The 15,268-nt window shown below is 42.4% G+C and overlaps 1 protein-coding gene across 1 annotated transcript in view; it reads left to right on the top strand.

Moving 5' to 3' along the window:
- Positions 1 to 10,418, top strand: part of EFHB (EF-hand domain family member B) — a 49,195-nt gene extending 38,777 nt beyond the window's left edge. The window contains exons 10-13 of the mRNA XM_027086482.1: positions 1,656 to 1,863; positions 4,812 to 5,024; positions 6,882 to 7,063; positions 10,085 to 10,418. Coding sequence (XP_026942283.1) covers positions 1,656 to 1,863; positions 4,812 to 5,024; positions 6,882 to 7,063; positions 10,085 to 10,258 — 777 coding nt within the window. The 3' untranslated portion in view covers positions 10,259 to 10,418. The remainder of the gene's footprint in view (positions 1 to 1,655; positions 1,864 to 4,811; positions 5,025 to 6,881; positions 7,064 to 10,084) is intronic.
- The last annotated feature ends 4,850 nt before the right edge of the window (positions 10,419 to 15,268 follow it).

A 15,268-nucleotide genomic window follows, 5' to 3' on the forward strand; every position in this document is an offset into this window, starting at 1 on the left:
TTTTGCGGTATGCGGGCCTCTCACTGTTGTGGCCTCTCCCGTTGCAGAGCACAGGCTCCGGACCCGCAGGCTCAGAGGCCATGGCTCACGGGCCCAGCCTCTCCGCGGCATGTGGGATCCTCCCGGACCGGGGCACGAACCCGTGTCCCCTGCATCGGCAGGCGGACTCCCAACCACTGCGCCACCAGGGAAGCCCCATATAATATATTTTAAATTCTCATTCTTTTTCAACATGAGGGTTAGGAACATTCTCCAGGCCTATGGGTCTGGCTGCAGGAATTTATCTACAATTCACTGGGTCAGTTTCTTGTTCTCAAGGGGATTGCCTTCACCAGCGTTGTGAATCCAACCCTGGGCCTAGGAGCTGATTGTTGTTGAGTCATTTATGTTTTCCCTTGGGAGTTTAATTATCTCGGGGAAATCTCTCTGAGAGGGCCAAAGCTCCCTTATAGCAGCTGGCACCCACTTTGACAACACTGGGACCTTTCCCTGTCATCTCGGATGGATCTAAGTTTGGCTTGACGGGCTGCAGTAGGGCTGAGTGGTAAGACGCCCAGCTCTGGCCATTCTTCCTTAACAAGCATTATGTGCTCCGGCCCATCACCCTGCAAGTGAATCAGCCGGGTTCTGCCCAGAGTCTTTCTAAATTTCCCTCCTTTCACGCTCAGCATAGGTGATTCTGTCTTTAACTGTTGTCTGAAAGGGGTGGAAACTTCCCCTCCTCCCGCTTCCAGGATGAATCTGAGTGAATCCTGTTGTCCACAGGGAGCGTTAATATCCAGGGGTAGCTGCCTTTGAATCCACTCTCTGTGCTTGGCCTGCAGCCACTTCCCTAATTTCTTCTTTTCACCAGGCAATGGAGTGTAGGACAATCACTGCCCAGTTGACTTTTTAATTTTTTCCCACACCGCGCGGCATGTGGGATCTTAGTTCCCTGACCAGGGATTGAACCCAGGCCCTCGTAAGTGAAAGTGTGGAGTCCTAACCACTGGACCACCAGGGAAGTCCCTGACTGCCTAGTTGGAACACCAACTTTGAAAGCACTGAAAATTGCAGAAAGCTGTCAAAAGTACACAACATTGGTCAAATGAAATGTCAAGCATGAATCATGCTTAGGCCTTCTCAACCCGAGTGTAAACAACATGATTTAATGAGAAAGATATTGGGCTTCCCTGGTGGCGTAGTGGTTGAGAGTCCGCCTGCCGATGCAGGGGACACAGCTTTGTGCGCCGGTCCGGGAGGATCCCACATGCCGCGGAGCGGCTGGGCCTGTGAGCCATGGCCGCTGAGCCTGTGCGTCCGGAGCCTGTGCTCCGCAACGGGAGAGGCCAAAACAGCGAGAGGCCCGCATACCGCAAAAAAAAATAAAAAAAAAAAAAAGAAAAGAAAATAATGAGAAAGATATTAAAATGAACAAAGGCTGTGAGCCACACTCCACTCCAACCAGGGTTGAAATTACCGGGCACATATCAGATGGACACGATGGGGACCAATCTCGCTTAGTATCTGACTCTCCTTATGTGAAAAATAGGACCGATTCTTTGAATTTATGTGATAGAGCTCTTCCTTTTTTTCTTAAAGGAAATAACAGATGTTGCCCACTCTGCTCGTGAAGACAATGCTCACGTCATCTTTTTTTGCTTCGTGTCTAACAGAAGGGAGATGGGGCCATAGATAAAGCTGAGCTTCAGGAAGCGTGTGACCAGGCCAGTGTGCACATAGATGAGAAGCTCCTGGACCAGCTGTTTGAATACTGTGATGTGGATAACGACGGGCTGATTAACTACCTTGAATTTGCAAATTTTCTTAACTGGAAAGATAAAACCCCCCTTAAGGAGTATGAAGAGAGGGTCATTATTAAAGGTATTTAATTTCTGAAGCCTTGCTAAATTCTTAAATGGACTTTAGTATTTTCTTTTTCTTAGGAGTTTGACTCTTGTCAACTTTAATATTATATATTTAAAGATATGCACATATACATATATTTGTTTTTATTTTTATGCATAGAATATCTGTGGAAGGTTAGGAAAGAATTTGATAACATTTATTATTTCCGGGGAGGGGACACTGGTTGCTGAGGGTCAAAGCGGCAGCGAGACTCACTTTTCAATCTATGTTTTTGTATCTTTTAAGTTTGGAACCGTGTATTACTCATTCAAAAGAAAACAGTTACGAGCAAAACAATTTACACAGAAGCCCAAAATATGAAAGAGAGTTCCTCAGAAAGCTGTTTGAAAACCATTTTCTCAGAGAAATTAGCTCCCCTCCCCCAGGAAAAGTCAATTGTAAAATAGAATTTGATCTGTTAAATTTTTTAAGAAAAGGAAAAACATAATCTTTACTTTTATTCAAATATCTTTATGTTTACACATTATCTTCCTGCATCACTAACCATATATAGATATACATATATACATATGTGTGTGTGCATATGGAAATTTTTTTTATAAGCTTGTTCTTTGTTTTTAAAATTAATTAATTTTATTTTTGGCTGTGTTGGGTCTTTGTTGCTGCATGTGGGCTTTCTCTAGTTGCAGTGAGCAAGGGCTACTCTTCGTAGCGGTGCACAGGCTTCTTATTGCAGTGGCTTCTCTTGTTGTGGAGCACAGACTCTAGGCGCACAGGCTTCAGTAGTTGTGGCACGCAGGCTCAGTAGTTGTGGCTCACGGGCTCTAGAGCGCAGGCTCAGTAGTTGTGGCGCACGGGCTTAGTTGCTCTGTGGCATGTGGGATCTTCCCAGACCAGGGCTCGAACCTGTGTCCCCTGCATTGGCAGGCGTATTCTTAACCACTGTGCCACCAGGGAAGTCCATGTATGGAAATATTTTAAAATAGCTAAAATCACGGTGACTGTACCATTTTTATTTGGCTAAAAAAAAAAAACTTAGCTCTCAAATTTCTATGGAATGAAGAGATACTTTTATGGTTTCTGTAAACTTCATTTTCAGTTCCCTTAAGCTGAGGTATTATGAATTACTAAGCCATTTCCTCACTTTTTAAAACTTAGGTTATTTCCAGATATTTTTAAAGTAATATGGGTGATGCTATAATGATTATCATCTCTCAGAAAGCTTTCTGTTTCGATCTCATTTCTTATGAATGTTATTTTTGTCCCAGAAGTAACTCTTTCATTTTGCTTTTTTAAATGATTGTACCAATTTGCAATTTTATCAGTCACGTTGGTGAGAAGGTTTTACTCCAATCGTGCTACCATTGAGTGTTATTTCAAACATTCTTGTGATTTAGTTGTTATATAATGATACCTCATTTGCTTTAATTTTCAAGTCTTGATTCTTACAGACGATTAACTTTTGAAAGATTGTCTACATGCTTATCTCCTCTTGGAATATCTCTCCTCTAAAACGTGAAGATACTCCGGTTTTCACTTTTATTCCTGCAAAGCCAGTACCACATTTGGGGCTTTATTGACCACGGGAGCCCTTACCAGTTTCTGGGATGGCTTTTCTCTGCTGTCCACTAGGAAAGCAGGAGGATCTTCTCTACCTAATGAAGCTTTTTATAGAAAACAACTCTACCCTAGTTCTCTCAGAAATAAATAGAGGGTGACAGAGTATTTTCCTTCTTGGAACAACTCATGACGCAGTGGGGGAAACAAAAGCCTGCTTTCAAACCAGGTGGTTCTTCTAATTGTTCCTGGTTGGGGGGGTCCTGACTTGAGCGCCATTTTTAACGGAGTTCTTGAGGTTTTCCTCTTCTTCTAAGACAGTGGCTGGTGGGTCAGTCAGAAGGGACTCGGGAATGTATTGCCAGGAATTTTCTTATATCAAGTACCATCTTACTGTTGACGGCTGGAGAAAAGGGGGTGCTTCATTTAAGGCAGGGGTTTTCGAGCAGTTTTCTGAGAAACTATTTTTCGTACTTGGTCCAGATTTCTGCCTTTTGCGCCCACCCACTCGGGGGTGCAGGGACTGGGTCCAGAGGGTCTGGAACACTGGGCCCGACGCTTTCACTGCAGCGATTGGCAGGGGCTGAGTCGGGGGGTGCAGACTTTAGATGGGTCTGTCTTTTCTGGTTTGCCACCCCTATCGGGCACTGGGGCACTCTTCGCCGGTGTAACCGGTGCTGGGCCTTCCCTAGCACTTTGAGTTCCTCCAGCGCTCGAGAGACCACAGCGCTGCCTAGTGCTAGCTGTGTACTTAGCAGCTCCATGAAAAAGCTGTGTCAGGAATTTCCTCCTCAACTTCAGAACTGACTCAGCAAAGCAAATCTGCAAAAGAGAACAGAATCTTACAGGGTTTTCTCTTATACACTGATTGGAAGGGAGTTATTTATAGAATCGGTTCCTGCGCTCACAGCGAGCTCTCGTCGCCTCTCCAAATGTCACAGTGCATGGGGGCTCCCTCCCTACCGCGATCAAGTATGTGTGGAATTTACAGCTCCAAATATTTCTTCTCCTGTCCCTCCCCAGGGCACAGTCTTAGGAACAACTCTGGTAATCCTGTAGTTCAAGTCAAATATGAAAATAGGCTCTAATTTTAAAAAAGAGGAAAGAAAAAAAAAGTTCTCCGTTTTCATTTGGTGTTTCAGATTTAAAAGCTTTATTTAGCATAAAATGAGTGCAGTGGTGAGCAGAAACATTAGACTTGTTCAGATTTCCTGGTGTATGACCTTGGACTGAACTTGTGCTTCCACAGTGGCTACTGGTGTCAGTGGAGGGTCTACACCAGCTCAGCCTCTGTTTCCACCAGCAAGAAGAGACTAAATGGGAAAACTCATCTTGTTACAGGGTGAGCACCAGGTAGTAACTTTGTCCTGTACTTTTTTTTTCCCCCTTTCCGTCTTTGCTTGAAGGTGGAAAACCAGATTGTGCAAACCCTGCTGAGGCTAATGTAGAAGAATCTGAACCAGCTCTCCTGATAAAGCCTGAAGATATTGTCTTGAAAGAGCCAGGGAGCTCAGAAAAGACTCTGCGGACACTTCTGAGGCCAAGCGATCAAGTTTCTAATCACTACAAGACCACTTCTTCGGAGATCAGTGCAGTTGTAGGCGCTGTTCCTTCTACTTGTGAGTATGTCACATTATTTGCTGAGTGTTAAAAGGATCAACAAACACAGAAGGGGAGTGTCCTTTGTCTGTCCTTGCATTGTCCCCCAGCCTCTATTAGACTCTAACTTTCTCAAAGCCCAGGACCTTTCATTCAGTTCTGTATTTTAAGCATCCAGGAAGGCTCGATAAATGTAGGCTGAATTGAACTAGTGTTCATGGTGACCCAAGTAAAATGACTCTCTCGGTATCAATGAAACTGAAACCATCATAGCTCAGAACCCGGAAGGTTAGACCTCGTCGTAATTCAGACTTCACCAAGTGCTAGGAGGCTTTTGAACCACGTGATTCTTAGCTACAAACAGATTTGCCTTCAAATATTTGATGAGCTCTTACAGAACGGTTCCTTACATCTTTATTCCCCGTCTGTTAGTCTGCTAGGGCTATCATAACAAATACCACAAACTGAATGGCTAAACAGCAGAAATTGATCATCTCATGATGGCTGCAAGTCCGAGGTCAAGGTGTTGGCAGGGTGGCTTCCTTCTGAGTGCCGTGAGGGAAAATCTGCTCCAGGCCCTATCCTGGATTCTGGGGGTTTGCCGGCAGTCTTTGGTGCTACTCAGCTTCTGCTGCACCAGCCTGATCTCTGCCTTTGTCTTCATCTGATGTTCTCCCGTGTGAGCATCTGTGTCCCAATGTCCCCTTTTTATAAGGACTCCAGTCATATTGGACTAAGGGTCCACCCTTCTCCCGTATAACCTCATCTTAATTAATTATTCCTGCAATGACCCTCTTTCCAAATAAGGTCACCTCCTGAGGTACTAAGGGTTAGGACTTTAACATAAAAGTCTGGGGAGGGTACAGTTCAACTCATAACTGCCCAGATCTCAATATCAAGCATGATGAATTTAGAAGACTCTTTTATATTGGTCAAGATCCCTTTTTTGGACTAAGGCCATGATTAAGGATTTACATGTTTTTCTCAACTGGATTTCATAGACATGCTTTACATTCTGTTGTGTTGAGAGCTTGCTACTTGCTTTGGAATAGTGTTGCCCAATAGAAATACAATTGGTGTTGTATGTATTTTTTTTTTGTTTTAATTTAGTATTTATTTTTGGCTGCGTTGGGGCTTCCTTGCTGCGTGCAGCCCTTCTCTAGTTGCGGTGAGCAGGGGCTACTCTTCATTGGGGTGCGTGGGCTTCTCATTGCGGTGGCTTCTCTTGTTGCGGAGCACGGGCTCTAGGCGTGTGGGCTTCAGAAGTTGTGCCTCGCGGGCTCTAGAGCGCAGGCTCAGTAGTTGTGGCGCACGGGCTTAGTTGCTCCGTGGCATGCGGGATCTTCCCAGACCAGGGCTCGAACCTGTGTCCTCTGCATTGGCAGGTGGATTCTTAACCACTGCGCCACCAGGGAAGTCCTGGTGTCATCTGTATTTAAAAAATTTTAGTAGCCACATTAAGAAGAAGAAACAGGTGAAATTAACTTTAATAGTACATTGGGAATTCCCTGGCAGTCCAGTGGTTAGGGCTTGGTGCTTTCACTGCCGAGGCCCAGGTTCAATCCCTGGTCAGGGAACTAAGTTCCTGAATGCTGCGTGGCACAGAAAAAATAAAAAAAAAATTTTTTTAATAGCATATATATATATTTTATATACAATATGTATCTCCAAAGTACTATCATCTCAACAAGGAATCAATATACAATGATTAATTAAATGTCTCACATTCTTGTTTTGGGTGCTACATCCTTGAAATTGTGTATTTTACACTCAGGACAGCTCAGTTTGGACCAGCCACATTTCCAGTGCTCAGTAGGCACCTGGTTGGTGGTGGCTGTATTTAGAATGTCTGTTTTCCTCCCCCATCCATGTCCTAGGTTATCCCACCTACGGTGTTCCAACCATTCGGTCCGATATTCCCGCCCCCCGAATTCGCCGTATCAGTGACAGAACCAATTATGGTGAAGAGGGAAATGCCTATTCACTGCTGTATCCTACCATCTTTGGCCAGAAAGGATTGTTTGAAAGAGACTTCTTCAAGACCAGATCCAAAAAAGAGGTACAACACGTGATTTCAAAAGGGTTGAAAGAAAGGCCAATGACACACAACGGTGGAAATGTTTATTTGCTTGAGCGTTTATATTACAAAAGTCATCAGGAGCACCCCGTTCCCCCCCCCCCCCATTAGGATTCTTGAGGATAATGTTCAATTTGGTTGTGATATTTGGTACAATTCTTGAAGTAGAATTTACTCTAATAAGAAGCATTACACTCACGTCATATATTCACTGTGACCTATGTATAAAAAGAAAACTGTTTTCCTAAGATATTCAACACTATTCTTCGTTGAGTAAAAGCAAAGTGGCTCAATCCCTTCCTTGTGTAAGTACCCTTGTGGTCGTGGGTCTCCAAAACCAAAGAGTAAGTGTGAGGAGGGCCACTCTGCCATCCTTATGAGCTGCTATCTCAGACTATCTACAACAAGCACTGATTTAAAATGTTCTGTCCTGTTGCCACGTGTCAGCCCATTGTTTTTTCGCTTGGTAAACGTGGTCTTCATGGCCCAGGTGATTTTCTTCCTAGGTTTGTTATAAAGCAGGTGCAACCGGCTAGGCCAGAATAGCCATTGGGTTTCTGAGGGCCGAGGAGTAACGGCAAGTCTTGGTCAGAGCAGCCAGCCTGTCTAGATCTGTCATTGTGGAAAGCAGGCTGTGATCAAGGGAGCAATTGCTTCTTTGAGCTTTCAAATCCAGAGCCAGAAATGATGTGAACAGACGTGTGATGCTTTCTGGGACTTCACATGCAGGGTTGATGGCTTGCAAACTTGCAAACTTAGTAACAGATTCATTCCAATGAGTCATTCCCACTGAGGTGGGGGGAGAGGAGGGGAGAAACTCAGAGGAAGATGCCTCCTGGCTGGTCCCAAAGAAGGAACCCAGGATCCACCACAGAAGGTTAGAGAAGAGACATTCGCAGACTGTGTGTTCTCTTCCCTCAGTCACTCTAAAGGGCCTATGAAATAGGGCTTCAGGGCCACCAAAAGAAAGAAAAATCTCCTGCTTGTTTCCTGATGCCTAAAATTCTTTTAACTAGGAAGTCATCCTTTATCTCACAATTCTAGGTAGGAAGTAAGAACCCAGAGGCCTGCACATATACTATTCCAACTAAATGACATTCTAGAAAAGGCAAAACAATGGACAAAGTAGAAAGACCGATGGTTGCCAGAGGGTTGGAGAGAAAAAGGGACGGATGAATAGGTGTAGCACAGAGGATCTTTAGGGCCGTGAAACTATTTTGTATGATACCATAATGGTGGATACGTGTTATTATACATTTGTCAAAACCCATAGATTATGCAACGCAGAGAGTAAACCCTCATGTGAGCTATGGACTTTGGTTAACAAGAATGTATCAATATTGGCTCATCAACTGTCACAAATATACCGCACTAATGCAAGATGTTACTAACAGGGGAAAAGAGGGGGCAAGTGATAGAGCATACGGGAACTCTAGATAATTTCTGCTCAATTTTTCTAGAAACCTAAAACTGCTCTAAAAAATAAAGTCTATTAAAAAAAAAAAAAAAGAACCCAGAGACCTGCTTGGAGTAATAACGTCACCTTGAGAATAGATGGGTTTCCGTAAAAGTGTTAGCTAATCAATACACGAGGATGGAAAGCTGAAGGAGGGTAGGAATGTCTCCCGAAGAGTTGGGAAGGGAGCAGGGGAGAAGGGCTGGGATGCCCAAGGACACACCTCAGGGCTTCGCTCTGCAGGGACATATTTTTTTTTGGCTGCACCACATGGCATGCGGGATCTTAGTTCCCTGACCAGGGATCGAACCCTAACCCCCTACAGTGGAAGCGTGGAGTCTTAACCACTGGACCGCCAGGGAGGTCCCCGCAGGGACTTTCTTTACCTGTCACCGGGTGGAGGAAAATAGCAACTATGCGCGGGTGCCTTGAGGCGCTTCTGCTGTGTAAGTGCTGCCGCTGACAGCACTGCTCTCCTGAATTTCAAGTGTATTTGATTATATTGTTAATTTCCCACAAGGCGCATCATACCTAGGGGACCTTTTAATTGTTAAGATTTAGCTTAATAGAGGTATTCTGCAGGTCTTCTATTTCTTTGGCTTTCCTATTCACGGTCTAACCTTTCTTTCCATTTCCCTCTTTGCTTCCCTCCTGTATGCTTCATAGTAAATGTCTTCCCTCTTTTAAATTTAGTTTCATTTTTTTTTTCAAATCTTTTCTTCCCTCTACTCATTCTAATGTTTCTTCTCACTACTGGTTCTTATCTTTCCTTTCTTATATTTTCCCTGGGACATATAAAGCATGTTTCTCCCCTCCCTTTATCTCTTTTACTAATTATCACTGCAGAGAGATGATTAATAACCAAAGTTTGCTGGTTTTCAATATGCTCAGATTTTAGTCTGCTCACTCGCTCGCGCGTGCACTATCTCCCCGACATTTGCACACCCCCAGCTATAATTAAAGTTTACAACAGGCCAGTTAGAGACACTCCATAAATGTTCTTTATCTTTTGGCCACGTGGCTCGTGGGATCTTAGTTGCCTGACCAGGGATCGAACGTGTGCCCCCTGCAGTGGAAGCGCACTGGACCGCCAGGGAAGTCCCATAAATATTCTTATTTTAAAGAAGAGAAACTAATACGCAAGGGGTCTAGATAACATACATAAGAGGTGACTGGGACGGAAATCAAATCCAGCAAGTCTTCTATCTTTAACTCTTTTACCCTTTCTGCTTGAATCTGGCCACCTCCCTTTAAAATAAACAGAAACACTTGGAGTTGAAAGTAATTTTATATATTGGCTAGTAGAGTTGAACACGCTCATATTCACTCATATTAGCAAAATGATTCCTGAGCTGAAAGTCCTGGAATTTTAATATTGGCTTATTATACGTAATAAGCCCTCCTCCCCCACCACACACACACATCCTCACATCTTTTTTGGGGATAAATGTCCATAGTCTTAGATATTATAAAGATATTTTTAAAAATACAAACTGAAAAACACATAAATATTAGCCTGACTTTGAAAGGTTTTTTTTTTCCCCTAGATTGCAGAGATATTATGTAACATTGGTGTCAAGCTTTCCGAGGATGAATTTGAAAATGTATGGAATCTTGCATCAAAAAAACATCACGGAGGACAAGTTTGTGTTGAGACTATCAGAACTGTTCTGAGTGAGTTACAGTACGCAGACTGGACCAAGTGCAAAACAGCCATGTGATCTTTGTGGCGTTCATTCATTTACACCAAAGAATTGTTAAATCCGTGTTCATCTAAAATGTTCAGTCCATTCTGGTTTTAGATATTATAATTCAGCAATCACTGTGGTAGGGCTTATATGCCTGGATGCGTTGCTAATAAATTAGATCTTGGACTTTAAACTTTATTTTCTTGTTTCCTATAAAGCACCAAAGAATTTGCCGAGCACTTGGAGTTAACCTTTAAGCTCACCAAAGGCATGGCCCAGAATGATGCTGGAAGTTTGTCATGTTTAGTATGCTTAAGAATGCTATGCATTTGAGTGGGTGGCCTGATATTCAAAGTCTGGTTTGTGATACCAGGGTCACAAAATTTTGACTTCAACATTTTGTTATTTTTCTCTTTAGGTGTCACTGTGACACAACTGAAGCTTAATGGGCTTTTAAGTCTCTGTCAGCATCTGAGGAAAACAGACTTAATTACAAGGAGCAGAATTTTGGGAATAAAAACTTGAGTTCCAACAACTACACGATGTCTGGTGGCTTTTCACATCCTTTTATGGCCAGAAAAGCATATTGTCCTTGGAGTATCTGTAGAGGACACAGCTGACCACACTGTTAGATGTAGCTTTAGAGAGTTATTGTTGCAGATTGTGCTGAATCATTCCCTCCCTCCTGCCTCGGCTCTTTCTTTTGTTTTGTTTTGCGGTACGCGGGCCTCTCACTGTTGTGGCCTCTCGCGTTGCGGAGCACAGGCTCCGGATGCACAGGCTCAGCGGCCATGGCTCACGGGCCCAGCCGCTCCGCGGCATGTGGGATCTTCCCGGACCGGGGCACGAACCCGTGTCCCCTGCATCGGCAGGCGGACTCTCAACCACTGTGCCACCAGGGAAGCCCTTGCCTCGGTTCTTTGATATACAAATGTGATGCCAGGGCGGGATGAGATCCAGATGGTGATGGGGAAGTGGGAGCCCAGTCCAGCGTGTTCCTTTTGTGCATCAGAAGAGCCCCAGGGTGGGTTGAATCCATGACTGAAGCTTTCTCAGCAATATCACTTGATGAATTGAATGATCTATGTATTCTACCCCGTATTTCTCTGTGATAGACCTTAACATTTTGTTGTTTGGTTTTTGTCTGTTAGTCTAAAAAAATTACTCTTTAATTTAGATATTGTGGTTATTCTGTAGTCTACTGTTACTTTAAAAAAAAAAAGAACTAAGGTTCAAAAGATTGCTTTACCCAATCCCTAGGAAAAATTTTTATAATCCATTTATTTTATAGGTAATTTATGTGAAAAATTTTAACTTTTTATTTTGAAATGATTTTAGACTTACAGAAGATTTGCACAAGTAGCACAAAGAATTATGCAGGGGTGGGCTGGAGCCTGCTCTTACTGTCCACTGTGGTCAACTGTGGGCATTTCTTCCCAGCACTGTGTCCCCGACCCCATGTTGGTAGCCTGAAACCAGCTACAGTGAGAGTATTTACACTAAGCAAACCAACACATGCTACAGATCGGGGATCCCCGCCCTTCCCAAAGAACATTTACAAGCACTTCTACATCTATCTGTCTATCTATTTCCCTGTCTATCTATCTATCTATCTATCTATCTATCTATCTATCTATCTATTTACCTATCTTCCTATCTATCCATCCATCCATCCATCCACCTACCTACATACCCATCTATGTCTCTATCCATCCATCTACCTACCTATGTCTCTATCTATGTCCCTATCTATCTATCTATCTATCTATCTATCTATCTATCTATCTATCTGATCTATCATCTGTCTATTCACCCGCCTATTGACAGAGGCAGGCTCCTTGACTGAACTTTAGTCAGGCTCCTTTGAACCCTTTTCTCAATTAGGTTTTGACCTTGGGCTTCTGTGTCTGTCCTTCCTGGGCCTGCATTGCACAGTTTTAGCAAGAATCTTGCTAAGTCAGTTTACAGAGAATCCTCCCATCGTCGATATCTGATTACCCTCCATATCTGATGAAATTCTTCATCCCTGAAATATGATGTATTAACTTTGGCCTGCTTTTTTTTGATAGCTATTATAAAATGTTTATTATTAATTTGTATTTACTTCCTGAATTTTTTCGTTTGAATTTTATTTATTTTTTTATACAGCAGGTTCTTATTAGGCATCAATTTTATACACATCAGTGTATATATGTCAATCCCAATCACCCAATTCAGCACACCACCATCCCCACCCCGCCGTGGCGTTCCCCCCTTGGTGTCCATACATTTGTTCTCTACACCTGTGTCTCAACTTCTGCCCTGCAAACCGGTTCATCTGTACATTATTCTAGGTTCCACATATATGTGTTAATATACGATATTTGTTTTTCTCTTTCTGACTTACTTCACTCTGTATGACAGTCTCTAGATCCATCCACATCTCAACAAATGACTCAATTTCGTTCCTTTTTATGGCTGAGTAATATTCCATTGTATATATGTATCACATCTTCTTTATCCATTTGTCTGTCGATGGGCATTTAGGTTGCTTCCATGACCTGGCTATTGTAAATAGTGCTGCAATGAACATTGGGGTGCATGTGTCTTTTTGAATTATGGTTTTCTCTGGGTATATGCCCAGTAGTGGGATTGCTAGATCATATGGTAATTCTATTTTTAGTTTTTTAAGGAACCTCCATACTGTTCTTCACAGTGACTGTAACAATTTACATTCCCACCAACAGTGCAAGAGGGTTCCCTTTTCTCCACACCCTCTCCAGCATTTGTTGTTTGTAGATTTTCTGATGATTGCCCATTCTAACTCGTGTGAGGTGATACCTCATTGTAGTTTTCATTTGCATTTCTCTAATAAGTAGTGATGTTGAGCAGCTTTTCATGTGCTTCTTGGCCATCTGTATGTCTTCTTTGGAGAAATGTCTATTTAGGTCTTCTGCCCATTTTGGGATTGGATTGTTTGTTTCTTTAATATTGAGCTGCATGAGCTGTTTATACATTTTGGAGATTAACCCTTTGTCCGTTGATTCATTTGCAAATATTTTCTCCCATTCTGAGGGTTGTCTTTTCACCTTGCTTGTAGTTTCTTTTGCTGTGCAAAAGCTTTGAAGTTTCATTAGGTCCCATTTGTTTATTTTTGTTTTTATTTCCATTATTCTAGGAGGTGGATCAAAAAAGATCTTGCTGCGATTTATGTCAAAGAGTGTTCTTCCTATGTTTTCCTCTAAGAGTTTTATAGTGTCCTGTCTTACATTTAGGTCTCGAATCCATTTTGAGTTTATTTTTGTGTATAGTGTTAGAGAGTGTTCTAATTTCATCCTTTTACATGTAGCTGTCTAGTTTTCCCAGCACCACTTACTGAAGAGACTGTCTTTTCTCCATTGTATATCCTTGCCTCCTTTGTCATAGATTAGTTGACCATAGGTGCTTGGGTTTATCTCTGGGCATTCTATCTTGTTCCATTGATCTATATTTCAGTTTTTGTGCCAGTACCATATTGTCTTGATTACTGTAGCTTTGTAGTATAGTCTGAAGTCAGGGGGTCTGATTCCTCCAGCTCTGTTTTTTTCCCTCAAGACTGCTTTGTCTATTGTGTCTTTTGTGTCTCCATACAAATTTTAAGATTTTTTTGTTCTAGTTCCATAAAAAATGCCATTGGTAATTTGATAGGGATTGCATTGAATCTGTAGATTGCTTTGGGTAGTAGAGTCATTTTCACAATATTGATTCTTCCAATCCAAGAACATGGTATATCTCTCCATCTGTTGGTATAATCTTTTATTTCTTTCATCAGTGTCTTATAGTTTTCTGCATACAGGTCTTTTGTCTCCCTAGGTAGGTTTATTCCTAGGTATTTTATTCTTTTTGTTGCAATGGTAAATGGGAGTGTTTCCTTAATTTCTCTTTCAGATTTTTCATCATTAGTGTATAGGAATGCAAGAGATTTCTGTGCATTAACTTTGTATCCTGCAACTGTACCAAATTCATTGATTAGCTCTAGTAGTTTTCTGATGGCACTTTTACAATTCTCTATGTATGGTATCATGTAATCTGCAAACAGTGACAGTTTTACTTCTTCTTTTCCAATTTGTATTCCTTTTATTTCTTTTTCTTCTCTGATTGCCATGGCTAGGACTTCCAAAACTATGTTGAGTCATAGTGGTGAAAGTGGATATCCTTGCCTTTTCATGATCTTAGAGGAAATGCTTTCAGTTTTTCACCATTGAGAATGATGTTTGCTGTGGGTGTGTTGTATATGGCCTTTATTATGCTAAGGTTGGTTCCCTCTATGCCCAGGTTCTGGAGAGTTTTCATCATAAATGGGTGTTGAAATTTGTCAAAAGCTTTTGCTGCATCTATTGAGATGATCATATAGTTTTTATTCTTCAATTTGTTAATATGGTGTATCACAGTGATTAATTTGCATATATGGAAGAATCCTTGCATCCCTGGGATAAATCCCACTTGATCATGGTGTATCATGGTGTTTTAATGTGTTGCTGGATTCTGTTTGCTAGTATTTTGTTGAGGATTTTTGCATCTATATTCATCAGTGATATTGGTCTGTAATTTTCTTTTTTTATAGTATCTTTGCCTGGTCTTGGTATCAGGGTGATGGTGACCTCATAGAATGAGTTTGGGAGTGTTCCTTCCTCTGCAATTTTTTGGAAGAGTTTGAAAAGGAAGGGTGCTAGCTCTTGTCTAAATGTTTGATAGAATTCACCTGTGAAGCCATCTGGTCCTGGACTTTTGTTTGTGGGAAGATTTTCCTTTTTGCGGTACGCGGGCCTCTCACTGCTGTGGCCTCTCCTGCTGCAGAACACAGGCTCTGGACATGCTGGCCCAGCGGCCATGGCCCATGGGCCCAGCCGCTCCGTGGCACGTGGGATCCTCCCAGACCGGGGCACAAACCCGCGTCCCCCACATCGGCAGGCGGACTCCCAACCACTGCGCCACCAGGGAAGCCCTTGTTGGAAGATTTTTAATCATAGTTTCAATTTCATTACTTGTGATTGGTCAGTTCATATTTTCTATTTCTTCCTGGTT

This window comes from Aethalodelphis obliquidens, unplaced genomic scaffold, assembly GCF_003676395.1.
Source record: "Aethalodelphis obliquidens isolate GAN/ISIS:26980383/991018 unplaced genomic scaffold, ASM367639v1 scaffold56, whole genome shotgun sequence".
Lineage (NCBI taxonomy): Eukaryota > Metazoa > Chordata > Mammalia > Artiodactyla > Delphinidae > Aethalodelphis > Aethalodelphis obliquidens.